Here is a 27,786-nt window from a genome sequence, read left to right on the forward strand (position 1 = left end):
CCGGCAGGGCGCAGACGGAGCCATTTTGTGCGATCATTTCACACAAACGGGGAGTGTTGCTGTTGGGGATGGGGATGAGATCCGCCTGACAATGTGCCGGCCCACAGAGTTTCCAGAAGGGGCAAGAATGGGCAAACGCGGCGGCTGAAATAAAGGCGAGGGAGAGAGAGAGAGAGAGAGAGGAGGGGAAGTTTGATGGAGCAGCGGCGGAGATGGGACAGCATTACACTGAGCCAAGAATGGAAGTGACTGTACTGAACTGGACTCTGGTGACCTGCTTACTGTTTAACACCCCTTTGTTAGAGTGCCTCAGTGTCCACCTCTCTGAACATTCAAAGCCAGGGACTTTAGTGCTGGATCTGGCTGCAGATGAGACCTGTGTGATCCAGTGGATCTCTGCACCGTGGTTCACCAGGAGATATTTGGACATTGACTGGGCTGCGGGGACAGTCCGGATCTCCCAGCGCCTGCACTGCAGACACTTCCCCAACAACAACCCATTCAGCATTCACCTGAGCAGACAGTGCCCCGGAGCCGGCCAGCCCGGACCCCATCCCAGCTCCATCCAGCGCCTGGATGTCCACGTTCACGGCCACAACTGCTTCACCAAGTACCGGCGGAAGGCAGGGCGCAGCGGCGGCGGAGGCAGCGGCGGAGGCGGTGATTTGGAGGTTGTAAGCGGCGTACAGGGCGACCGGGAGTCCACTTCAGTCTGCATCCCGGCCCGGGAGCCGCTGCTCGCCATCGGCCAGCTCCTGGCGGCTTCCCGGCGGAGCTGCGAGCCGCGGGGCTGTCAGGTGCTGGCCCCAAGCCGCTTGGCCCTGTCCCGGGACGGGCAGCTGTTTAGCCCGGACAGGGTGTGCCTGGAGCAGCCCGCTTCCATCCCGGTGCAGCTCCGGTGTCGCGGCTGCTCACCTTTCAGAGCCCGGGGCGGAAGGGGACGAGGCGACACCTTGGCTGATTTCAGGATTAATCTACAATTGGCCCTGGGCTCTTTAAGGGAAAGTGGTTCCCAGGAGTTGTCACCGGGCGTCGAGGGAGCCGGGAGTAAAAGGCGGGAGAAGAGAAACGTCAACACCGGTCCTCAGTTCCAACCCCCCATTTACCAGGTGTCAGTGGCAGAGAACAAGCCGCCGGGGACCAGGGTGGTCTCGGTTAAGGCGGTGGACCCCGATGAGGGGGAGGCGGGCAGAGTGGAGTACTCCATGGACGCTCTGTTCGACAGCAGGTCCAACAGCCTGTTCGTCATCGAGCCAGACACCGGGGTCGTGAGCACCGCCGAGAGCCTGGACCGGGAGACCAAGGACACCCATGTGTTCAGGGTGACCGCCCTCGATCACGGCCTCCCCAGGCGCTCGGCCATGGCCACCCTCACAGTCACCGTCAGCGACACCAACGACCACGACCCGCTGTTCGAGCAGCAGGAGTACAAGGAGAGTGTGAGGGAGAACTTGGAGATTGGCTACGAGGTGCTAACCGTGAGGGCAACGGATGGGGACGCCCCGCCTAATGCCAACATCTTGTACCAGATTCTCAACGGTGGAGGGGAGAACGCGGTGTTCGAGATTGACCATAGGTCTGGAGTGTTGAGGACCAGAGGGCCAGTGGACAGGGAGACTGTGGAGTCCTATCAGTTATTTGTGGAGGCTAACGATCAAGGGAGAAACCCTGGTCCACGTAGCTCCACTGCTACTGTGCACATAACGGTGGAGGATGACAACGACAATACCCCTCAGTTTAGTGAGAAACGGTACGTGATCCAAGTTCTGGAAGACATTACCCCCAATACCCAGGTTCTGCAGGTCACAGCTTCTGATAGAGACAAGGGTAACAATGCCTTGGTTCATTACAGCATCATGAGTGGCAATACCCGTGGGCAGTTCTACATAGATGCCCAAAGTGGGAGCATTGACGTTGTGAGCCATTTGGACTACGAGATGAACAAAGAGTACACACTAAGAATCAGGGCACAGGATGGTGGAAGACCCCCATTGTCAAACATCACTGGGTTAGTGACAGTACAAGTGGTTGATGTGAATGACAATGCACCCATATTTGTCAGCACTCCTTTTCAGTCAACAGTCTTGGAGAATGTGCCAATAGGCTATTCAATTATTCATGTACAGGCAATAGACGCTGATTCAGGGAACAATTCCCGTTTGGAATACAGATTAATAAATACACCTGCAGATTTCCCCTTCTCCATCAACAACAACACTGGCTGGATTGTGGTTGGTTCAGAATTAGATAGGGAGGCGACAGATTTTTACAATTTTGCTGTTGAAGCAAGGGATCAGGGATCACCTCCAATGTCATCCTCCGCTAGCGTCAGCATCACTGTACTAGATGTGAATGATAATAATCCCGAATTTAGCCAGAAATTATATCAGATAAGACTGAATGAAGATGCAGCTGTTGGCTCCAGTGTGGTAACTGTATCTGCAATAGACAGGGATGTCAACAGTGTCGTTACATATCAGATTTCCAGTGGTAATACACGAAACCGCTTTTCAATAACCAGCCAAAGTGGAGGTGGCCTGATAACCTTGGCCTTGCCACTGGATTACAAACTGGAGAGACAGTACATCCTAACTGTAACAGCCAGTGATGGGACACGATTTGACACAGTTCAGGTGTTAATTAATGTTACAGATGCAAATACACACAGACCAGTATTTCAGAGTTCCCATTATACAGTTAATATCAATGAAGACAAACCTGTTGGTACAACAGTAGTGATCATAAGTGCAACTGATGAAGACACTGGTGAAAATGCCAGAATTACTTATTTCATGGAAGATAGCATACCTCAGTTTAAAATTGAACCTGACTCGGGTGCAGTTACGACACTAATGGAGCTTGACTATGAAGACCAAGTATCGTACACTTTGGCAATTACTGCAAAAGACAATGGAATTCCTCAAAAGTCTGACACCACATATCTTGAAATTCTAGTGAACGACGTAAACGACAATGCACCTCAATTCCTAAGAGACCATTATCAAGGGTCAGTTTATGAAGATGTCCCTACGTTTACAAGTGTGCTTCAGATATCCGCCACTGACCGTGATTCAGGGTTGAATGGTAGAGTGTTTTACACTTTCCAAGGTGGGGATGATGGAGATGGGGACTTCATCATTGAGACCACATCTGGTATAGTTAGAACCTTGCGCAGGCTCGATAGAGAGAATGTTCAGATGTACTTCCTGAAGGCTTTTGCAGTGGATAAAGGTATTCCTGCAATGAGGACTCCAATAGATGTCCAAGTTGCAGTGTTGGATGTTAATGACAACCCTCCAGTTTTTGAAAAGGATGAATTTGATATCTTTGTGGATGAAAACAGTCCAATAGGATTAGTGGTGGCCCGTATCACTGCCACAGACCCAGATGAAGGTACAAATGCACAAATCATGTATCAAATTGTGGAGGGGAATATTCCTGAAGTTTTTCAGCTGGATATCTTTTCTGGAGAGTTGACAGCTCTGATGGATTTGGATTACGAAGCTAAATCTGAATATGTCATTGTAGTTCAAGCTACATCAGCACCTCTTGTCAGCAGAGCAACAGTTCATATCCGTCTATTGGATAAAAACGACAATTTCCCAGTGCTGAAAAATTTTAAGATCATTTTCAACAATTATGTCACTAATAAATCTAGCAGTTTTCCTACTGGGGTAATTGGCAGAATTCCAGCTCACGACCCAGATATCTCTGATACTCTTCATTACAGCTTTGACCATGGAAATGAATTAAATCTAGTCATTCTCAATCAAACCACAGGGGAATTAAGTTTGAGTCATGCTCTGGACAACAACAGGCCACTTGAAGCAACCATGAGAGTTTCTGTGTCAGGTAAGGTGACTTGTAGTTTTTCTTTGCTTAACCTGGGTCAGGACTGTAATACAAATGTTTGCAAACTCCCATTACAAACAGTGAGTGAAAGAGTGTCAGAAAACAAACATTTTGATCCTGTGTTTGATACCTTCTTGCATTCCTATTGTTTTCGATCGGATTAAAAACAAGTAAAACCTGCATTGTGGCGAAAGTGCTCCAAATTTCAAAATGCAATTTGAATGTGTTAAAAAAATTGCATGTTTCTAAAACACCAAATCAGAAAGCTGAACAACCTTGTTTTCAAAGTTTCTCTTTTTGTTGAGGCTGTTTTGGGAACCATGCAGAATACAGATTATGGTATACATGGTACCCTCATCTTAAATCATTATTCGAAACACAACAGGTTTTTCCAACAGGTTTTATTTCTTTTAACGTGTTTTGGCTTACATTTTGCATTCTGCCGACAGCAGTCATTGTCTGGAAGTCTGTACAATTCCATTTTTTGTTGTTGTTATCGATGTGATTCGTTAAGTAATTGAAATCTGAGTCGTTCTGATCAGAACTGAAGTCTAGTTTTAAGTTTGTAGTTATGGTGAGAAAGGCGAGAAAGGAATACTATAGAACAGATATATTTTTACACTATTAGTTCCATACTGTGCAGTAATCCTCGATTTAAATGAAACCAAACATTGGAGTGGAGCCGGATTTGATGCTGCTTGGATAAAATGATCCCATTGCTGTTGATGCAAATTAGTGGAAACTTGCTTGTAGGGATCAAAAGATTAAAAAGACTACTTTGGACAAGATCTTAGGGAGATCATTAAAATGGACTTTACTGATTGTATTTGGTGGACCAACAGAAGAACAATATTGTGATAAAGTACAGGACTTAAATTTTTGAACTGTTGAATATTATTAAAATAATACATTGCAGTTTAGACATTAGAGCATAGATTCACTAATATCTCAATATATCTGTGATTTTAACTAACAGTACATTTAATATAATATATAATGAATACAATTTGTCATATTTTAGCACTTTACCCTTATCATTCATTCACCAAAAATACTGCAACTTTATTTATTTCTGTCTAATAATACCCTCTTGTTGTTACTCATGCATCTGCCTCTTGCATGTGGAGTGCTGTCAATTGGATCTTGGTAAAGTATTTGTGTCTGTGTGTGAACTTTTCTTAGTAATACCACCTGAGCTTTACTTTTTTAAAATTCATACAACTGTAGGATTTGTTCTTCTAAACTGGAGTTGGTATGGAGATTATCTTTTGGAGTGTGTGATGCTCTGGTGAATTACTTCATTACAGGTCAATCACTGGTAGTACTGTGAGGTGATGAATTCTGAATATCACACAAGATGTGTATTGGTGAAATTGTAAACTATATTGGTAGTTACACATACTAAATGAGCTGAGTGACAAGATTGTACAGACTGTATTACCTTGGCACTGTCATGCCAAAGACATACTTTCAGATTACTTTTAGATGGACAGTTATCAATTGTTATTTCAAATGATTTTGTTTTTCTTAAAGAATGAAACTATCTCAAGCATGAGACTGATGCTTGCTTTTGGTAGAGAAACTTAAAATGATAAATTAAAATCCATACATTAATTTATCTCTCATACTCAGAAGCTTATGTGCTTCTGTTGGAATTCTATTGTTCTCTGATAACTAATGGATTATTACCCACATTAAAGCCTTTCCTCTGAAATGGAGGGTAATTATATAAATGCAACATTTTTTGTTATGAGGAGATATTGTGTTGCACTTTCTCCTGATCAAAACAGGTAATTGTGAATTCTGTAGATGTAACCTGTAAATCCAAATTATTGCAAAGAGTGAAAAAGGAAAGCACAATTTGACATTATAATGCACAATATCTCAATTCAATGCTGCATTTCTGTAATTTCATTGCTGTGTAGATGATCCCCCTGAAGTTTGTAGTTGAAGTCTGTGATGATTGTGTTCTGGTGGGTTTGTGTTTGCAAGCAGGGATCTTGCATGTCTAGCAATCATTGATGATCATTCACTAAGGTATTGTAACTAGTTGTTTCATCCTGTATTGGCACTTAGTGTCACTGAACACATAATAGAAATAATGCACTGTGACTTCATCCTTAATGATTGACAGTCCCGCTTATTTACGTGATTAAACAGATGGTGAGCGTCCATTAAAACTTTGCATATGCTGCAATTAATTTCATTCTGTTTAGAGGCTACAATACTTGATTTTTTCCCCCTCAAAATGCTGAGCAAACGCAGCTTCAAAAAATAAAATAACGCCACAATTCTGAATTTCTCCATTCAGATTATTGTAATGAAAGTTTTCACTGCCTTCGCTGACAGAAGGTCTTTGTCCTCCAGTGTTTTTTAAGCTCATTAACAGAGACAACAGGAGTAATGCTTCTAAAGTCTTTACACTTGTAGATAAGCCAACATGGAACCCATTTCTTGAGAAGAGGATATTTGATACCAATTTAATGCACTGCATGGAAAATTGTCCCAAAAAAACATTCCTGCTGCTGTATTCTTTGATGATTGGCAGATTATGTTTATAAGCAGAGCTGTCTATGATCCACTGCTAATTTTGATAAGCAGATTTATATAATAAACATGGCTTAGCATCATTTCTAGGTCAGAAAAGAATCTCGGCAGTGAGCAATACCAGCCATGTATATCACTAGACTCTTATCAGATACCAGTTGACCATCCACAAGTGAGAATATATCTGAGCATTTAGAAACATAGAGTGGAATCGTCCCAGATTTGCATGAAGTGTGGTAGAGGGCGGGAATGTTTTATCTGCTGGCCGCAATGGCGGTTTTTCACGCTATATCATCCCAAACCTGCCGCATGACTTATGCATTCCCAGGAAACACGCTGTTTCCATGGCGGACGGGCTCCCATTCACCTGCCACGCCATCACCTCGCTGCTTCAGCACACCAAGCACCATATTTAAAGTCCAGCCACACGCACATCTCAGTGCTTCCAGCCCACGACTGCTGCAGGGAAGATGCCCATGAAAGACAAAAAGACTGCAGGCCCCAGGTTTAGCGACGCGTCACTGGAACACCTTTTGGATGCCATGGAGGCCCACCGCAATGTCCTCTACCCCCCCGCTCTGGCCACAGGGTGGGCAGTGGCGTGACCAACGAGGCTTGGGATGCAGTGGCGGCAGTGGTCAGCGCCAATGCCCTTCAAAAGAGGACAACCACCTAGTGCCCCAAGAGGATGAATGATCTCTGTTTCGTTAGGGTAAGTCACTCTTCTCTCGCACTCACAAACCCATCACACATTCACAGGGATCTCACTCACTGCCAGCTCAAGGGACATCATCATTCACTCTCTCACACACACCTTCATTGACCTCATCCCATTCATGGGTCCACTCACCAACCACACATGCCAGGCATACTTATCATCTGGCCTGGCAGCCATCCTGCTTACACTCTCTCCATCTCTATTCATGTAGGACAGGCTGGCACAAAACAAGAGGGAGAGGCCGCAGACTGGCGGAGGATTGCCAGAAATCACGGTCCTCACGGAGTTTGAAAACAGAGCCACCCAGTTGACCGGCGATGACCAGGACCGTTCCTGTATTGACGGTGAGGTCGGCGCTGCTCTACCAAGTGAGGGTCCTGCAGTGCAACATCCATCAGACAGCCATGCTGTGAGTGATGTGTCCTCTTTCACAGGCCACGGCCATGCACTAATTATCTCCCTTTGCTTCCGCAGGCACATCTGGGAAACAGCCAACAGAGTGCATGACCCAGGGCCTCCATTCAAGTCCCAAAGAAACTTCTGCAGAGGAATCTGAAGGCACCCTCCTTGAAGTCTCATCACAGCGCTCACCCACACCCTTCACCAGCACCTGCCATAATGCAGAGACACACACCTCGGTGGGACCTAGCTTTGGAATAGCCTTGGGATCACAATCAGGTGAGCACATCGCACTGTCTGATCCACATCAGGCAGCGCAAGTGACTTCCCAAGTGTCCGGCACTCAGCGGACAGCTGGACGCTAGAAATTCACTGAGCCTGGGTCAGATGGCGAGCCTCTGGACTCGGTCATGTCACAGTTGCTGGAGCTGCAAAGGCAAGCTCGGGAACATCAGGAAGGGATGTCCGCTGCACTCCTCAGATTGCAAGGCACGATGGAGGAATCTGTCCGCCTTCAGGCCGAGGTGTTAGCGCCGGCATGCCAACGTACCAAGATCAACACTGGTAGGGTGGCAGCTGCCATGGAGACCTTGGTCCAGGGCATCGCTTCTGCACTGCTGTGCGGTCTGAACTCCATCACTAGTGCCATAGTTGGCCTCCAACAGTGTGCACACGAGAGGGGTGCGGGGCAGCTCGATCTCACTCCAGCTACCCCCTCTCCTCAAGGAGTCAGCCTGGGGCCCTTGGGCACCAAAAGGGAGGAGGATCAGCAGGTGTGACCCCCGGGGCTATCCTTCCAGGTGACTCTAGTGTGTCCGGCCCATCCAAATCCCTTCTTCCTGTGACACCAACAGCTCCAGCTCCACAGACTGAGGACCCTGAAAGCAGACCAGGACCCAGTAGGTCTTGGCCCTCCAGAGGCCGCCCGCCAAGGTCATCACAGACAGGGCGTAGCAGTCAGCAGGCTATATCCACTGTTGACGTTCGGGGAGCACTAAGACGTAGTGGCAGGGTTAGGAAAGTTAAGAAGATGTAAGTCTTTTGAGTCGAAGCAATTAAACTAAATTAACAAAATCAGGGAAAAAGTAAAAGCAGCCCCTTATAGGGAAACTGCAAAAACAAAAGACAAAATGCAAAGGAAACTTACCAACATCAAATCAAAATGGGAATAAAGGGATCCATAAAACACCCCAGTCCTGGCAGTGCCCACCGAGCACGGAAGGCCTGGACGGTGTTGGTGGACACCGCGTGCTCTCTCTAGGGATACCCGGCCGCGAACACAACCGTGGAAGAGGGGCAGACATTCGGGTCGGACAATCCCCTCGATCGCCCGCTGCCTGGACCTGTTCATAGCAACTTGGCCAGGCCCAGGAGCAGGCTCATGAGGAGATCCTCCTCCCTCCAGGCCCCCCTCCTCACCGGGTGCCCATAGATCAGGAGCATGGGACTGAAGTGCAAACAAAACAACAGTGAAAGGCTTTTCAAGAAACTAAAAAGGTGGTGAAGAAGATGCAGTTGTACAGCCTTTGCACTGGTGTTAATCACTTGTACATACTGTTCACCATTGTCAATAAACTCCCAAGAATGCCTCCCTGCCTATGGCTCCTTGTTCTGATGAGCAATGTTTGTGTCACTCAGATGTGAAACTTTTCTGCACAAGTTAAAGGTAGGTGTCTCAGTCCAGGGCCCCTTCCCTGTGCTTTGTGCAGCCTTCAGACTAAAGTGGTGGTCCAGCCCCACATTCCCTGGACACATTACTGATTCCTGCACCTCGATGGTGCTTGTCATTGCTGCCAGAATGTAGTGGGCAGGCACCACAGAGTTCTCTCATTCTCTCTGTGTGCTCTCAGCACCTTTAAGGTGAGTTTGGCCCCCATCTCTTCAGCGTCTGTGACAGTGATGCTGTGCTCCTGAAGAGGTCAGGTGCTGAAAGCAGACAAAGAATCAGATGCTTTTAAAGTTTCATGGCTGCATCTCTATATGACCCTGAATATAGAGCGCAAGCGAGCTGCCCTCAGCCAAACAGGAGTCAGATATTCTCAGAAGCTATGTGATGATCTATGGAGTGTCCTCACTGCACGTCATCATCATCCTCCTCCTGCAATCGAGCGACTATTAGGGCCTCCACTGTGTCTCAATGACAGGAGCATTATCACAGAGGTTATGCGCGCTGCCATAAGCCAGGCTGGAGTCAAGCATTCACAGATGCAGTGAGAGGATTTATGGGGTTCCCGCACTTCATGTCGTCATCATCCTCCATAAATCTAGCAGCTATGAGGTCCTCCTGAACGCACCTGCCTCGCCTGGCCCACGCAAAGGCCTTATCCCCGTCATCGCTGCCTTCGAGGATCTCCTCATCCTCATCCCTGTCGGCGTCCTCCGAGGAGACCTCCAGCTCCTTCATATCCTCTTCAGCCAGCTCGTCTCCTCCTTGCAGTGCCAGGTTGTAAGGGGCACAGCAGACAATGATGATGCGTGACAGCCTCTGTGGACTATATTGCAGGGCTCCACCAGACCAGTGCAGGCACTGGAACCTCAGCATCCCGGTGGCCTGCTCTACCAAGTTGCGAGTTGCAGCATGAACTCCTTTGTATCTTTGCTCTGCTGCAGTGCATTTGATTGCACCCTGCACTAGTGGGAAACCTGAGATCTGGGCAAATCCAATCGCTCTTGAACCCTGGCTCTCCTGGTCCCAGGTGAAATGCACAAAGTTGTGTACCCTCATGAAGATGGCATCCTGACCTCATGGATGCATTTGTGGTTGGAGGCTTGTGATATCCCACAGAGGTCACCTGTGGAGCCCTGAAAGGAGCCACTGGCATAGAAATTGAGCGCAACTGTCACTTTCACGGCCACTGGCAGTGGATGCCCTCCATGTCCCCGTGGCACCAAATCCTGCAGGAGGTGGCAGATGTGACCGACCTGTTCCCTAGACATGTGTAGTCTTTGGTGACACTGGTTTTCAGTCATCTGCAGGAATGAAAGGTGGCGTCTATGGACCCTGGGATTCATTAAGCACTGTCCAGCGAAGGCTGTGGCTCTTCGGCGGTGTGTGCGGGAGCTCCAGCTGCCTCTTCTTCCTGAGGATGCTGCTCCTCCCTCTGTGCAGCCAGGTGCCTCAGTCGCTCTCTCCTTCGTCGTCTTTGCTCCCTGTACGCAACTAGGCGTATGGCTAGGTCACCAGGCTCCATAATCCTGATGTACTCCTCCTGCAGGAAGAAAGAGAGAAACAGTGGGTTAGCATGGGTGTACTAAGAACCTGTCTGGTTCAGTCTGAAGGCCTCTTAATGCTTCCTGGAGAGTGCTGCCACCACTTAGATGGCCAGAGATTAGTGCGTTGCATGGCTTCCTGAAACCCCAACCTCCTCTGCCCCTCTTCAACTGACCGATTGGTGGCAGCTTTGCCGATTGCACTGTGCTCTCAGCTCAGGCTTAGGCATTCTCCTAACCTGCACTGCGAGGCTGCACTGTTAGCTTGAATCTTTGGGGAGACTGGCCCAAACCGGGATGCTGACATTGCAAGAGGCTGTGAGCGCCTCCACCAGTGACTGCTCCATAGCCAGCTTTAGCAAGGAGACTGTACAATGTGTGCAGTCGTCCAACTGTTCTGCAGTCCACTAAAACACTCATTACTTTGCAGTCTGTGCCCAAGGGGTGAAAAGCTCTGGAGCACTTGGTGACACCTTGATGCCTCTGCGTTGCTTGAGTGGGCAGATAAGCTAGAAGCCCGACTCCAATCATATCAATGGCTGCGTCTGAACTGTCTGAGTTGCAGAGGAATGGTCACTTTATACAGGGTGTCCTTAAAGCGTGGCCAGTTCCCTCATCCACCCTACCCCCACCCTGAATGTTTGTGCGCTACATTCAACCGCAGGGCTACCCTTGCTTCCCCCCACCCCCCCAAGTCACCTCAACTGCAGGGCTGCCCTTCTCACCCCCACCCCTCAATGTACCTCAACCGCAGGGCTGTCCCTGCACCCCCTGCTTACCACCTGAACTGCAGGGCTGCCCCTACTCCTCCTTCCTGTCACCTCAACCACAGAGCTGCCCTTGCCCCCTTCCCACCCCAAGTCACCTCAACCACAGAGCTGCCCTTGCCCCCTTCCCACCCCAAGTCACCTCAACCACAGGGCTGCCCTTGCAACCCCCCAACGCGCCTCAACTGCAGGGCTGCCCTTGCACCCCCCCCATCCCACAAGTCACCTCAGTGGCAGGCCTGCCCTTACCCCCGCCCCACCCCCAACACGCCTCAAGCTTGAAGTGCAAAAGGAAACCCTGGTGAGTGCTGCCCAACGTTACTGTGCACCCACCTCCGAATTCCCCTTAAAATACACCCCGCCAAGCGAGTGCCTTTTATATGTTTTGTGAAAAGCGTCAGTGTGCTTTCCTGCTGATGTGGGCGGACGATCCAGCTGGGTGGTGGGGGGAGAGATTCTGGCGGGCAGGCATGATAATAATATGCAGATGTATTAAAATGAGGTTCCCGACGTCCGATGGCGGGAAACGCAGCGTGGCGGGCTGAGCGGACGATTGCAAATTGGTTCCATGCCATCGTGAAGCCGATCGCGCCATATTGTCTGCTCATGCCACCGAACATGCCCGACACTGGTGGGCATGGAAAATGCCGGCTGTAGTTTTTTTTTTAAAAAGAGTGAAGAATTGGATCCTTATTAGAACTTTTAATTGCAAAAATAGATCCTATGGATAAATGTGATATACATTACAATTGAATCTTATCAGCTGTCATAGAGCCAGATCATGTCATTGATTGGTTATGCAATGCAGTCAACAAGAAGATATTTATCTATATCTTAAAACTGTGATGTCACTGCATGCTTCTTTTCAACTTTTATCATTATAAAGTCCTATGTCCACAATTATAAGTTGGTGTAGGTGTAAGCTTGTCACACTGTAATTGTGCCTTCCTCCCAGTTTGGGTGATGCACCCTGACCCAGTTCAGCCTTGCTCCCCCTAACCTCATTTTACCTGTACTTAGTCTTGATTCCTTAGTATGTATCAGTTATCTTTTGTCCAAAACTGCATCATGCAGATGTGAAGGATATCCAGGCAAATATGGCTTTTCCCACTGGATTTAACATCTAGGTTTAACATTATCTATCAGACAAATGGGCTAGTGTCAATGCGTAATTATCAGAATATAAGCACAATTACATTGTAGTTGATTATTTCAATGGACTTTCATTGTAAAGTCAGTACAGTACAGCATAATTATTTCTACATGAAAAATCCTTCTGAAGAATTCAATTCTAAGTTCATAGTAATTTACAAACAGCTTTTCATTTTATCAGCAGCATAAAGTACCAAATATCCCAATTCCAATCAGTGGAAAACATGGAGAGCTAGACTTTGTAAGGAAGTTGGTGCCTGACTTAATTCACTTACTATTTTCTGTGTATCGCAAAATAACCTGCAAAAGGTCCATTGAGACCTAGCTAAATATTTTAGCCAAATGTATAGTGTGCAATTTTATTTTAAACTAGAAATACTCCAGGTAAAACATACCTTCTGGTTTTATCAAGAGAGGATTCTTAGAAATATAGAAGAACTACTAGAAGTGCAGGAAAATATTATATTTTATTTCCAGGCACAAAACATATCCTTTTTGGAAATGTTTTATACAATTAGGACTGAAATGAATTATTGAACTAATATTTCACAGCAAAAATATAATTTGAAAAATTTTGCTGAAGAATGGCTTGAAGAATGGGACCAGAAAGCTTTCTGTGCATAGGACCAGAAAGCTTAATGACTTAAACTTGGGTTTTCCTCCCAAATGCTTGTTGTTGCTTTCTGTCACATTATTGGGTGGAACACTTTTTGTAGTGATGGAGCACACCATTTTATGGAGAAGAAAACTGCTCCCTGGGTCAGTGACACCTTAGTACCCTGGCTGTTGGCATTGACAAAGGCATCAGAGAAATCTGAAGGACAAATAAGGAGAGCAACAAATGAAAATGGAAGAAAGTTGAAACAACGTATGCATGGCATGTTAAACAATCTTTGGCTCCACAGTGTATAAATGATAACTGTGTTGTTGTGCCATATTTATCCACTGTTTTTCAAGAAGGAGTTTGTGAGGTCTAACTTTAAATTAATGGGTGATTTATTTCTATTCAGAGTATTTTGTAACTCTGTATCTATTACGCTTAACTACTTTTCTCCAAAGTTTTTGATCTGAGCATGATAGTTTATTTTGGTCTAAAGGCACACTTAAAACTTAATGTTAAGTGGTGGGTGGGGGAGGAAGGGCGGGGGGAGCAGAATGTCCATGTAGGCCCTTTTTTAACTTTGACTAACAATACTGTTGAATTTCAAATGTGTCTTAACACTATTTTAGATTATAATGCCTATTACTTGTATTTATTCTCTATTGTAATTTAATAGTTTTGATTTTCTGATGCAAGTATTGTTAAGAAATAGTCCCATAATTAGCTGCGAACCTGGGAGATAACAGCTTTATCCAAACTGTGTCTGGTTTTGGCAGCAGCTGTGTGAAGGTCCTTTCAACTGAAAAACAGTTTGCCTCTTACCTCAAGCACCTGCTGGGGGTATCATTGGCACAAAGGGACGCTTGTCTGCTGTCGCTCTTTTTTCATAGGGTAGGCATGCTGATTACAGATTTGGCAGATGAGTCACTGCAGACAGATCAATGATGCCTTATTTCAGTGCGATTGGCAGTAATTGTCAGTTTTCTCTTTGTGCAAGAGTATGAATGCCATTTTGTAGTCCTCTATTCTGCTGATTACAGCTAACAAGATGAACTCACTTTATCAAGTTGATGATGAAGGCTGAAGTCAGAAGCTGAGTAATGAGCAACTTTCAGTGGCTGCATTCATGTGCAGAAACAGGGACGTTAGGGAACAGACTTATCAGTTTGTCAAATCCAGATGCATTTTTGTGTTTAGATTAACAAAGCATGTTCCTCATTTTTCAGCTGTTAAATTTTATTTTCAGTGTCCTGTTTGTTTTTCCATTTATCTTATCCTGTTGGGATAAATGGAAGCACAATGGAGAACTGGCCCTGTTGTATTTAACGGCAAGTGATCGTATTGGTGGTAAAGGAAACTAAATCCTTTCACACCATTCCTAGTATAATATTGTTTAGAACATCAGTATAGGATTACATTACATAGGATATATGGCACAGAAACTGGCTATTTGGCCAACCAGTCCATGTTGGTGTTTAAAGTCCACATCAGCCTCCTCCCATCTTTCCTTCAGTAAACTACCATCGTGACCATTCATTTCCTTCTCCCTCAAGTGTTTGTCTAGCTTCCCCTTAAATGTCACTTCAGCCACTCCGTGTTACTGAGTTCCACATTCTGACCAATCTTTGTCGGAAAAAATTTCAATACGTAGCCTAAAGCTAGATCCTGTTCAGTTTCTGAGTTGGTCACAGAAAAGCAAGAATAGGAGGGCGGGTTGCTAACTTGGCATCACAATTAGTTTCAAGATATTTTTGCATTGTTGTGCTTATTTAGGGAGAAAGGAACCATTGGTTTCTAATTTTACTTTTCCAACTGTTATCATACAATTGACCTAGTAGATCCAGTGGTAGCTCATGAGAAATGGGGTCTCTGCTCCTGCCAGGAATTAAATTTGGCATTTTTATTTGCAAGGACAGCCATTTGCAATTAGCTTGTTTATAGAACAGAGACACTTTGAATGGAAGCCCAGGAACTCAGCATTACAGTTAATGATTGTTTATTTGAGACTCATTTGTTTAAAATATTTTACTGTTCTAATCCCTTCCCTCAACAAAAATTTGTATTAATGAAGCACCTTTAACATTGTAAAACATCCAAGAGTGCTTTACAGAAGTTCTTATCTAACAAAATTTAGGACCGAACCACATTAGGAAATATTAGGACAGGTGACCAGAAGACAGGCTAAAAAGGTAGGTTTCAAGGAGTTTGGTAAAGGAGGAGAAAGAAGCAGAGAGGTTTAGAGAGGAAGTTCCAGAGCTTGGGGTTTAGACAACTGAAGACACAGCCAGGAATGATGGAGTGAAGAATATCAGGGATGTGCAGGAGGCCAGAATGGAAGGAGCATAGTGATTCCTGAGGATTGTAGGGGCAGAGGAGTTTATAAAGATCGGGAGAGGTGAGGCCATAGAAGCAATTAAAAGCAAGGATGAGAATTTTAAAAATTGAAACATTGATGGACAGGGAGCCACTATAGTTCAGCAAACATAATGTTGTATGGGACTTGGTGTGAGTTATCATACGGGCAGCAGAGTTTTTGATCAGCTCAGGCTTACAAAGATGCAAAGTTAGCAGTCAACCAGAAGACCATTGGAATAGTCGAGTCTGGGGGTAACATCACATGCTATCCTAGTCAGGAAAGTTTCTTGATTTCCTTTAAAACTCCTTTGGTTCTTATAAGGTACATGACAGCAGTGACTTTCCGTCGGACTTTTTTCTCTTTACTTATATAGAGAAGTGCTTGGCAGACCCATGGCAGAAAGGCTGATATCAGGAACCTCTGCAAGTGGAGGATGGTAACTTTAAATTCTTGTCCCACTCACTGTTTTACAGATGTCATTTGTCAACATATACCAATGTGGAGCAAACATATTTTTACTTTATGATAGCAAAGTGCAGTGGTGCTGTAACCTGGTATGTTATAGAGAGGTAGAATGACAATTCTAGCCTGGCATTTTATCCAATATTAAACTATAAGTCTTGGTCACCTTGTGGAAGATATTATAGATTGAAGTTAGGTGCTCCTCCATAGGAATGGAAGGAAACCGGATGTAGTGACCTATCCCGTTCTCACAGTCAATTTCAGATAGTCATTTGCTGAGGTATGGGAGCAGAACACTTAGCTCATTGAGGATTTTGATGTTTTAGGGAGGCTTGAGAAGACATGAATAAAGAAAAGCAAGTAAATGCCTCCTGTTTTCATTGAGTTCAGAAAATGCAAATCATTTCACTGTGAAAATTAAGATCAAGGGAACTAAAGCTAGTTGGGCTTTATAAGAAATATAAGAAGTTGTAGTGCCTAAGCTTTCAAAGCTAGAGTCATAATTTTGAATGGTGAGGAAAGAACAGTTTTGGATGGGGTTGACATAAGAGTGAGCTACAATATAGTTTTGAAGCTGAAATTTCAGACCTGAAAGGGGGTGGATAATTTTTCAAAGCTCCAAGGGAAACCCAGATGTATTTCTGGTGCTTGTCAGTAATTGCTTTGTCGTACCAAACTTTGCAATGCAAATGCATCTTTAAAAAAAATGATAATTATTAGCATAATGTTGAAGTTAACACAAAACAAAAATAATAGTAGCTGAATTAATAAATATGGCATTGCCCCAATGGTTTATTTTTTCCCAGCAAAGAGATTTTTCACCAATTACAGAAATCAGATTTAAAAATTATATTTAGCACTTAAAAAAAAGGCTTGTATTTCATGGTCTCAGCATATCCCAAAGTGCCTTTCGGACAATGAAGTACTTTTAAAGTGTAGTCACTTGTAATATAGGAAGCGTTCTTGAGATGTGAAGTAGTGGCAAAGGCACAACATTATTAAATTTATTAATCAAGCATTCGAGTAGTTTCTATTTACAGTATTTAGTTAATAACCAAACTTAAACTCTTAATGCATTTTAATGTAAGTGTGTAAATGGGTAAAATGTTAATAGCATTTAAAACGTAAAGGCAAGTCTATGTTTCGATCATGTTAACTGAAAAAGCACAGGAGAATTGCTCAGTGGGATATAAGCTGCTTTATGTTAATGAGGTCTTGTTCTGGAGATAGGCCAATGTAAATTGTGCAGCTTATCAGACAAGCTTGGCAATAGGCCTGACACAGTACTGGAGATTAGAGAAAGACCCAGGACAATGCCAGCTGTGCCCAGTATGATATGATAAATATGTTCTGTCACTTGGGTCTGGCAGTGTTATAACTGATGGCCCTGGTGACCTTAAAATGTCACCAGGAGACTAATCTGCTTTGACTATTTTTGCTTTTAAATTTTATGCTGGAATGTCTAACTACGGTGTACATTTTAATTGTTCAGGAAGATCCTAGGTTCAGTCGCTGCTCTTTGATAAGCCAGCTGATGTCCAGTAGATTGGAATACTGCTCCTATAATTGACTTCTATGCTACTGAGATAGGGTGAAGCAACATTAGTTGGGTATCTCATTTCTGATCGCTCTCCAGTGATTCCTGTTGTGTGAATGTTGGGTTAGGACACCTTAGCTGTAATGCTCACTATGGTTGAATACCTTGGCAGCATTTGTTCTCCAGGTTCACGGGTGAAGAATGGTCATTTTACATGGATAGAGCCAAGAGGAGGGCTTTCCTCCTCACTGTTGTTTGTTTTCTCTGACCCTGAATGCATTTGTAAAAGTTGGGGGAAGAAAAAGAGAGAAAATACAAAAATAAAAATGAAGAGGTGGTGGAGGAGCAAAGGAAGTGGTAGGAAAATGCACAAATACTTGGCATTAATAAGTGGTATTTCAAGCTAAGCTGCTGCAGAATTTGCCATGCCGAACAAATTTAACATTATGAGGCCACCACTTTAATTTTTTTTAGTATGAGCTATGTACGGACATAGGATATAAGAGCAAGAGTAGGCCATTCAGCCCTACAAGGCTGCTCTGGCTGATCTGGTAATGGTCTCAACTCCACTGTCCTGTCTGCCCCCCATAACCTTTGACTCTCTTGTCTATCACAAGAACATAAGACATAGGAGCAGGAGTAGGCCATTTAGCCCTTTGAGCCAGCTCCGCCATTCAATGAGATCATGGCTGACCTACTACAACACTGTTTTCCTGCACTTTCCCCATATCCCTTGATGTTTTTGATATGCAGAAATCTATTCATCTCAGTCTTGAACGACTGAGCCTCTACAGTCCTCTGGGGCAGAGAATCCAAAGATTCACCACCCTCTGAGTGAAGAGATTCCTCCTCATCTCAATTCTAAATGGCCTGCTCCTTATTCTGAGACTGTGTCCCCTGGTTCCAGATACACCACCCTGCCCCCCTCCCCCACCCAGCCAGGGGAAACATCCTGCATCTACCCTGTCAAGCCCTATAAGAATTTTGTATGTTTGAATGAGATCACCTTTCATTCTTCTAAACTCCAGAGAATAAAGGACAGGTCTAATTAATATTTCCTCATAGGGCAGTCACTCCATCCCAGAAATTAGTTTGGTGAACCTTTGAATGCCTGTCAAAAATCTGTACCATGTAAATGGTACAAACTTTAAACATTGGACTGGAAATTTTTCTGGGCTTCTGCCTGTCTCCCTGTATATCTTCAGTCCAAGACAGAAGTAACACGAGAGAAATAGTGGAACAGAGATCATGTCTCATCTAAGTAGATGAGATACCAGGTAATATAAACAAGGTCAATGTGACTTCATGGATTAGTATTAGTTGCCTATGTGGGTCAGAGAAGAAATTTCCAGATTTGTTTTCTCTAGTTAGGTTTGCATTTGTTTCTTTTGCCTCTATTAGGGTATTATATGGATGCTGGTGGATAGAGATTGTTTAATCATGATTTTTTAGGTTCGAAGGACCAAATAGCCTTTTATGCCAATCATTTTCATATGTTGATATGTTTCGTTAGTTAGAGTTTCCTTAATGCCATGAAAGGGAAAGAACGTCCTTTCACTTCATACAAGGCAAATGACATAGGATGAGGCCAGAGGTGTAGAGTTCCTGCTCCTAAACCTGCAAACTAACCTGATATTACAGCAAGAGTTGTTATACTCAGTGAGGTAAGGTGTACCAGCCTCTCAAGGGTTTATGTGGGTCCCACCAGTGTGCTCCAGGCCAGACAAATGGCCCAAAGGAATTAAAAAAAATAAAATGCAAACTTTTTTTTTGCCAGATTGGCCCTCTTATTCAGGAGACTACACTCCATTGGCTGTAAAGTGCTTTGAGACTTTTGGTGATCATGAAAGGCACTATATAAATGCAAGCCTTTCTTTTTTTTCTTAGTTGATTGGAAAACAGCCAGAGTTGGGGGATGGGGGTTCTGGGCAACAATCAAATAAACTTGGGATTTCATGGAAATGAGGCATATGGGCCTGAGAAATGCCATAAAATAGCACTTCAACCTGTCCTGTGCTAATAAGATACCCTCCCGCTGACCCTGCAAACTCAGTTGGGCCAGTGCTTGAGAACACCATCAATGTTGCTACTGGAGTCTGAGCGATGTTGGGTGATTATCATTCTAAATATGGTAGTTTCTGAAACAATTCAATACTTTTGGCCCTCAGAATAATGTCATACTTCTCAAAAATAACAGAAAACAAATTACTCAGCTTGGCTGTATAATGGATACAAACTGCTGTGTTAGATATGTATTTATTTTCCTGCTTTATCTCCTAACACAGAGTACTGTGAAGATAGTGTGCGATAAAATGCAAAGCTTTTTTTTAAACCCAATCAAATCCCACATGTAGTTTATATTAATTAAGTATTTGGAAGGGATTAGTTCCAGCTGTGATGCACTGTGGATAGAAGTGTTTGTTGGGTGCACAATCATCAGAGAGTTCCCTCGCTTGGTACCTACCATATGTTTTGACATTAATTGGATTAGCTGTCTTCGAACATAAGACTGATATAGCTCTTGCCTTTCTTGCCTTTGCCTTGGGACAGGAACTTCTGTTGTGTTGAAACTCTGTTTATGCTACTGGTTCATTCAGGAACCTTTTCTTCCATCTCTCCTGAAGGAAGACATTGCTTCATGTTGATGTAGGATTTAATGGATACCTGATGCCACCTGCTATCATAGCCATGTGGGTATTCTTGATGTGTGGGCCCAGCGGTGACACCTTTGGGGCCTGATCCTGTGCACATCTGCACATTTCAGCAAGAGACACTGGATAGGGATTAGGATGATTTTTTCCCCCTTTCACCCTTTACAAGAGAGCTGAAGACAGTTGACGTCCTGCTTGAAATCAGCTACTTTAGCAGAGCTCGGGGATGTCTCCCAGAATTCAGATTGCTTTGACTCCATTTCTGACCTGAAAATTAATTGTGTTTGCTTCAGGCTTATTAATTCTTCCAAAAATTGCTGTGCACATGACATGGATATCTTTTTTCTGCAAATACATCGCTTGTTCAGCATTCTTTCAAAAATGGCTGAACTGTCATTGCAGTGATCCAGTCAGTAACATGTCTGTCTAATGGTGGACAGAGATCAGGGCTTGAATGCTTTGAGCATTGGAAACCAACCCATTGTTATCGGGGCAAGAATTGGAAAAGGCATAATTTTTTACAGTCAGTTTTAGAATAAAATATCCAGCCACTTAAATTGATAAGAAATATTGGCAGTGGGAGGTGTACAAATGGCTATTTGTTCCTCCTGCATTGCCCTTGTATAATATGAATTTCAGATTAAATCTTTTGACGGCAAAGACACTAACCACTTGCACAGAAATATTGATTTGTACTATTTCCTAATGAGTTTATTGATTTTTGGTTGTTATCAGGCAGTTGTGAAGGAATGGAGTGGAAGAATATCCTGTCTGATTTTCTGATAAAATCTGTTGTCCATTCATGTTGTTTTACTGTATTTTTCCTCTTACATGCATCATGATACTTTTAGTAACGTGCAAAAAATCTAAGAATTGTCCACTTACTCCTGTGGCTTTCTTCCTGTTCACCTCTTCTTTCCTAAAGATGGAGACTTAATGCTGTGTTGTCATTTTTTTTGAGTGTGAATATAAGCTTTGAGTATATTATGGTCTTTCTTCATCTGTGTATCTAGACAATGAGTGTCAGTGAACTATGCATTTATGGGGCAACACAGCTATCCTGCTCTCATACAGCACCCAGTTGTGGCAATGACCAAGAAAGCTTAAATGTATTCCTTTATATTTCTCAAATTAGCTAATCTCAGCCAAGGCATTAAAGGCATCACAATTAATCTTCATGTCTCTGGGCTACGGAAGGGAAAAATAACCCGAGGCCCCCCCCCCCCACTCCAATTGTTCTGCCTTTTAACAATTTGCTGATATGAAAGGACAATGGATTTTGTGTGAAATTGGACAGTGTTTCTGTGAGTATTTGCAATTTGCTAAAGAAACAGTATACACAAACAACATGGCACCCAGCTGTAAAAAATCACACTTGCTACTGTAGCTTTCCTCTGTGTGATATTAAAATGCCTTGATGAGTAGATTTCCAACTCATGTGTTAATTACTTCTTCTGTGAAACTCAAACCTGACTCAGTTGGTAAGTGACATGCTGGCCAAGAATGTACCAGGTGGCTGGTCTTTATTGAGCTAGCTGATCTCAGCCATGATGCTGCAATTGAAACTCGCTGCCCAGTTTTACACATGGCTACTTAGGTGAGGTACCAAAGCGATGTTAGCACCTGCAGTGTTATATTCCAACAAGTTTCAGCATGTGTAAGACGGGAAAGGGCAATCTGCCAAGGTCTGATATGGTTTGTGCCTTTTTCACTCAAAAAGCAGTGCTCCTTAATGGATATCGTTAAAAGCAGTAACAGCACAGAAAACCTACCGACTAAAAGCGTATCATTTGAAGCAGTGCTGTCAGTTGGCTGGACAGACTACAAGTATATGTTCCTGCTCACTTGCAGCTGATGTCAAAACCCAGGTGGCTCATGGTACCTCAACTTACCCATTAGACTCCCCCAAGAACTGAAAAAGCTGATAACATGCAGCAGGTCAGTGGTGAGAATGGATTGCTGACTTTCTGAGCTCATACCATTTCTCAGACCAAGTTTCGAGTATGAGCTTACAATATCTACCCTTATATGTTGACTAGCTTTCAATAGAATCATAGAATGATATAGAACAGAAGCCAACCATTGGGCCCAGTGTGCCTGTGCTGGCTCTTGCTGTGTGGTGCAGCTCTTTTTCTGGTTTTTGGTTCAGGTTTGCGCAATTACTGTGTTTTGCTTCTATGTAGAATCACAATAGTGTTTGTATTTCCTTCGCTTTGGAGAAAGGAAGATCCAACTATGATATAAATTGTAATTTAATAAACCTCTTTCCCTGAGGGATGAAGGTACACATGATTCATTAATGATTATGATATGACACTTTTTTTTAATGGGCAGACCATATAAAACCACAGCCATCTGGACAATTTTTTTTTAGTAACAATGCCTTTGCAGTGTTAGTGTACTGTCTGTTAATCTGTTGTTAACATGGCGTCAGAAAAGGAAATGATGTAATATTTAGCAATTATGGTAATCAATCCAATAGCAATTACTGATTAGCTCTTTTACAGTTTTGGAAAACCTTTATGGCACTGTAACAACTATGTAGCACAGACTTGTAATCACTCTGCTGTTGTATCTTTGTAAAAATATCGGTACATGGGAGATGAAATTCCTGTCTTTGTGAATTTCAATGCTAAAAGGTAGTTGAGATCGTTAAAATAGTGAGGAGTTTGATTCGCCTTTGGGTTTTTTTTGTGAATGTTAAAGAAGACAAGAATTTCACTCCCATGTTTGCTGTTACCTCCTTTTTAAAATGAAAGGTTTTGTTTTCAGTAGGTAACAACAACTTTTTTTAACGTAGAAAAATGTCCTAAAGCACTTCGCCAAAGTGTAAAAATGGACACTGAGCCAAAGAAGGCAGTCTTAGGAGGGGTGGTGAAACATTTTTAGGCCTGAAAAGAGGAGAGAAAATTGGAGAGGCGGAGAAATTTAGGGAGCATAGAGACTGAATGCAGTCTCCAATGGAGGGGCGAAAGGAAGGAGAGTGAATATTAGGACAGACTAAGAGGAATTTGCAGCTCTGGGGTTGGTGGTTGAACTGGAAGAGGTTACAAGGATAGTTTGGGGTGAGACCATGAAATTATTTGAACCCAAAGAAGAGAACATTAACTAGAGGCATTGATAGTCTGAGAGGCAATGTAATTCAGCAAGGTGAAGGGTGATGCATGAGCAGTACGGCGTAGAATTGGCCATGGGCTGTGGAGATTTGAGTAGGAGTTTGTGGAGAATGGGATGGTTTGAGGTAAGGGTGTGGGCAGGTCATGCTGTGATGGTGGAAGTAGATAGCCTGTGTGATGGAGAGGATAGAGGATTGGAGGCAGACTGAGTCTTAATACAACCCCCAGATTTTGAACAGTCTGATTCAACTTGAAACAGTGGCCGGGGAGGGGTACAGTCTTTGGCAGGGGATAGAGCAGGAGTCAAAGAAGCTGGCTTCAGTTTTCTCCAAGTTTAATGAGAGGAAATTGCAGCTCATCCAATATAAGCTACCTGACAACACACGCAGCAAAAAGAAGGGGGGAGGTGGTGGCAAAGAGCATCTAGGTATGGAGTTTGACCTCATTAATGATTTTGGATGTTGTCACCAAGAAGCTGCATTTAGATTGGGGGAGGGGTTTGCAAGGTTAGATCATCATGTGACTCCAAAGGTAGTGTATGGGGAGTGGAAATGAAGCCATTGCTGGAGATACTCTAGCCATAATTTGATTGATGAGACTGGAACCAAACAAGGGCAATCCCACTACGCTGAACATGAATGGAGAGGATGGTATGATGGATCTTGTTCAAATCCGGGGAGAGATCAAGGAGGACTTGGTGGGATAGTGCCCCACGTAGTCAAAGAGAATATTATTTTTGAAAGCTTTTCCATAAGCACTTTTGCACAATATCCTTCTCCTGAAGTGCCTCTTGCTATATAGAAACTTACAGCAGGGAATGTAGGTTTCTGGCTATAATTTCTCACTGGAGCCACATTCCCAAATCAAGAAATCCAGTTAGATCTGTGTCGGACTCTCTCCTACTTAAGTATATTTGCTATGGCAGCTTTTCAGAGTGACATTTGAGAGCATTGGGTTTACCCAACCTCTTAGCTGTTGCTATTTAGCAGAAAATGTATTTTTAAAATTACCCTTTTCCATAACATTTTCCTTGATTCTTTTTCTTAACCATAAAATGTGGGTGGAAATGAAACCTTTAAATTAATTACAAATTGTGTACAATTTGGCTTGGAGCTCCATGTAAACAGTCAGGAAGTTTCCCTTTAGCTCATTAATGCGAAAGAGAAATAAATATTCTTCCCCTTTCTAAATTATATGCAAATTCATACCATTATATAAAGAATGGATTAAAATCAGTTTTAAAAACAGGATGGGACTAGTGGGCCCATTACAGCGCTAACCGTAAAGTGTAATAGTGCATATTTTCATTGCTAGAATTTGTAAAAATATTCAAAGGATTAAGTTTTAAGGGATGCAATTGGGAACTTGTATGCGAGCAGGCATCTAGGCACTGAAAAGGTGCGATGAAAATAACAAAGACAGGAGTTTCAACATCTATGTAATACTTTTAGAAAGGATTGATCTTAATTTGTAGTAGGAATAAAAATTAGGTGCAGTATTCATATGAAGCTGTGGATTTTTTTTCCCATTCAGACGGGGTGAAGGGTGAGTAGTGATGGTAACGTCAGTGTTTCTGTCCAGAAATTTCATTTTGTTCCACTGCTTTTGCACCACAGCTTAACACTAAATAATTACCACACCATGGCTTTTGTCCTGCGTATTTGAATGATAAAAGGCTGGCGGAGTTGGGTCAGCGGGAGAGAGAAGATGCTTGTCCAGAGATCAGGGCTGGAAACAAAGTGAGCCAGTGTGGTTTTCAGCTGGGCGGTTGTTAATTGTGGTTTGACCGAATGTTGAGTTTTAGAATGAAGGGAATCCATTTACACCCCTCTCCAGTGTCTGGATGAATATTGGTTTTGGCAGAACTTGAGTATGAATCTGTGTTCCTAACAGCTTCGGAAAGCCATCCCATTTAAAGTGGTTTTATATTTCATGAGTGCTGCTGACAGCAGACATGCTACTGGGTGCAATTCTTGGTGTAAATGAGCCAATCTATCTGGAACTAGTGTTCTTCCAAAAATGTGAGTCTGTTCATGCTTTAACACAGAAATCAGGGGGGCATCTGTGCTGCTGATTCTAGCAATGCAGCATACCGCAACCCGACTATAATTCTGCCACATTCGCTGGGACGGACATCTAGCAAGACCTTTTTACTGGATGCTGTTCAACTCAGCTGAGCTTCGAAACCCACATTGTCTCCGTTACCAGGACTACCTATTTCTACCTACCCAACAACATCTGCCTCTCCCCCTACCTTAACCCAACTTCTGCTGATATTATGACTATGTCACCTTCAGACTCTATTCACTCCAATGCTGTTCCGCCTGGACTCCTATAATTTACCCTTCATATTCAAAATTCTGGTGGCCCTATCCTATCCCCCTTTAAATGCCATTCATTCATCTGTCATCACTGTTCTTGTTGGCCTACATTGGTCCCCCAGTGCCACACATTTAAGATGCTTAGCTTGTGATTAAATCCCTCCATATTTCCATCTTGCCTATCTCTATCACCTCTTCTACATTTCAACACTCAAATCCCGTCACCAAACTCTAGGGCTAATTTTAGCGTTCACCGATGCTGTAAAACAGGCAGTATTGGATGGATTATGCTGCTCTGCCCAATTTTCCTTTCCATTACTTCAATAGCAAGGGAAATTGGGTGATGAAAAAAATTGATGGCCCAGCCAGTATCACCTGTTTTACACTATCCTCAAAATCTAAAACTACTCCCTTTGTTTCTCTGACTTCAGATTGTGCATTCATCCCTCCCATCATCATATGGCTTTCAGCCAGAAAGGCCTACGCTCTGGAATCCTCTCCCTAAGACTTCTCTTTAATACCTCCCTCAAAACCCACTTCTTTGACCCAAGCTTTTGGCGCCCCTCCTAATCTCAGAATCATAGAATTGTTACAGTGCAGAAGGAGGCCATTTGGCCCATCGTGCATTTTAACTTAGTGCCAATCTTCTGCCTTTTCCCTGTAACCCTGCACATTGTTTCTATTTAAGTAATGCTCCAATGCCCCCTTGATTGCCTCAATCGAACCTGCCTTCCCCACACTTCCAGGCAGTGTATTCCAAACCCTCACTACTTGCTGCGTGAAAAAGTTCTTTCTCATTTCACATTTGCTTCTTTTGCAAAACACTTTAAAACTGTGCCCTCTGTTTCTTGATCCGTTTACGAGTGGGAACATTTTCTCCCCATCTACTTTTGCCCTGGCAATCATTTTTCTTCACATCTCTGTAAAGCACCTTGCAATGTTGTTCAACATTAAAGTTGCAGGATAAATTATTACTTGCACAGCAGGTGGCACCCAGTGTAAGACCCAGGCTTCAGGAACTGGGTCACTCAATGAATGCACTGACACCAATATAAAGGAAGGCTAATAATTTGGCTTAAGGTCAAATTTTATAATGTAAATATGGGGAAATGATCTCCAGAATTTCTATCTATTTAACTAGCTTCATTGCATAGTAGGGCTAAGCAACACTTGAGTTTGACACCTTAAGTGAAAGGGTCTAAGGTGGTGTATGAAGGCTTTTTTTTTGAAAGAGACACCTTCCTTTGGAAAGTAGGCTTACCTTTAAAATAGTGCCTTTCATGACTTCAAGACACCCAAAGTGTTTTTGTCAGCCAATGAAATACTTTTGAAGTTTAGTCCCTGTTGTAATATAGGAACCATGGCAGCCGAATTGGTCACAATGTTCCACAAAGAGCAAAAGAATGATGACCCAGATATTAAAGCTTTAGTGACATTGGTTGAGGGATAAATATGGGGACACATTGTAAAACTGTTAAAATAAACTAATAATCTGGGGCAGTGATTGGAGTTGGCACCTCCTTGTCCAAAAGCTATTAGTCTTCCTTATGAGTTGCAAATTAGAACAGTCAGCAGCTTCTCTACACTGCAGACCTGTGGGAGCAGCCTGTCACCAAAAATATGGCCTAGTGTTATGAGGTTAATTATGTTCTGGACTTTTATATTTACTTATCAGCTTTTTTAAAAAATGCCCAAAATACTTGCTTAGGCAAATCTCAAATTGATGTGTCCAGCATCTGTTCTGTTTATCTGGTAACACACAGCCTTCTCCTCTGTTCTACAGAAGTTTTGTAGTCAGAACTAAACTGGGAAGATCAGGATGGCTTGGTGCTGGTGGTGGGGGTGCTGGAGGGACAGGGTGGAGATTAGGAATCTTTTATCCATTTCCTCTTTCACGCTCTTGTAGGAAAACAATTAGTAGCTCTGGGTAAGTTTGTGGTTACTAATTTTCATTGTCGGTTTCACAGAGAGATAACAGTATGAATAGTGCACCTGTGTTAAATTAATTTTCAGGGTTTCAAACGTAGAGCTTGCAATTAGGAATTTTAAAAAATTTGTTCATGGGATGTGGGCAGTCCTGGTAAGGTCAGCATTTAT

The 27,786-nt window shown here is 43.5% G+C and overlaps 1 protein-coding gene across 1 annotated transcript in view; it reads left to right on the forward strand.

Annotated features, from left to right (window-relative positions):
- The first annotated feature begins 212 nt into the window (after positions 1-212).
- celsr2 (cadherin, EGF LAG seven-pass G-type receptor 2) overlaps positions 213-27,786 on the forward strand; it is a 328,955-nt gene continuing 301,381 nt past the window's right edge. Inside the window, exon 1 of the mRNA XM_078547792.1 lies at positions 213-3,852. Coding sequence (XP_078403918.1) covers positions 213-3,852 — 3,640 coding nt within the window. The remainder of the gene's footprint in view (positions 3,853-27,786) is intronic.

Source organism: Cetorhinus maximus, chromosome 8, assembly GCF_964194155.1.
Source record: "Cetorhinus maximus chromosome 8, sCetMax3.hap1.1, whole genome shotgun sequence".
Taxonomy (NCBI): domain Eukaryota; kingdom Metazoa; phylum Chordata; class Chondrichthyes; order Lamniformes; family Cetorhinidae; genus Cetorhinus; species Cetorhinus maximus.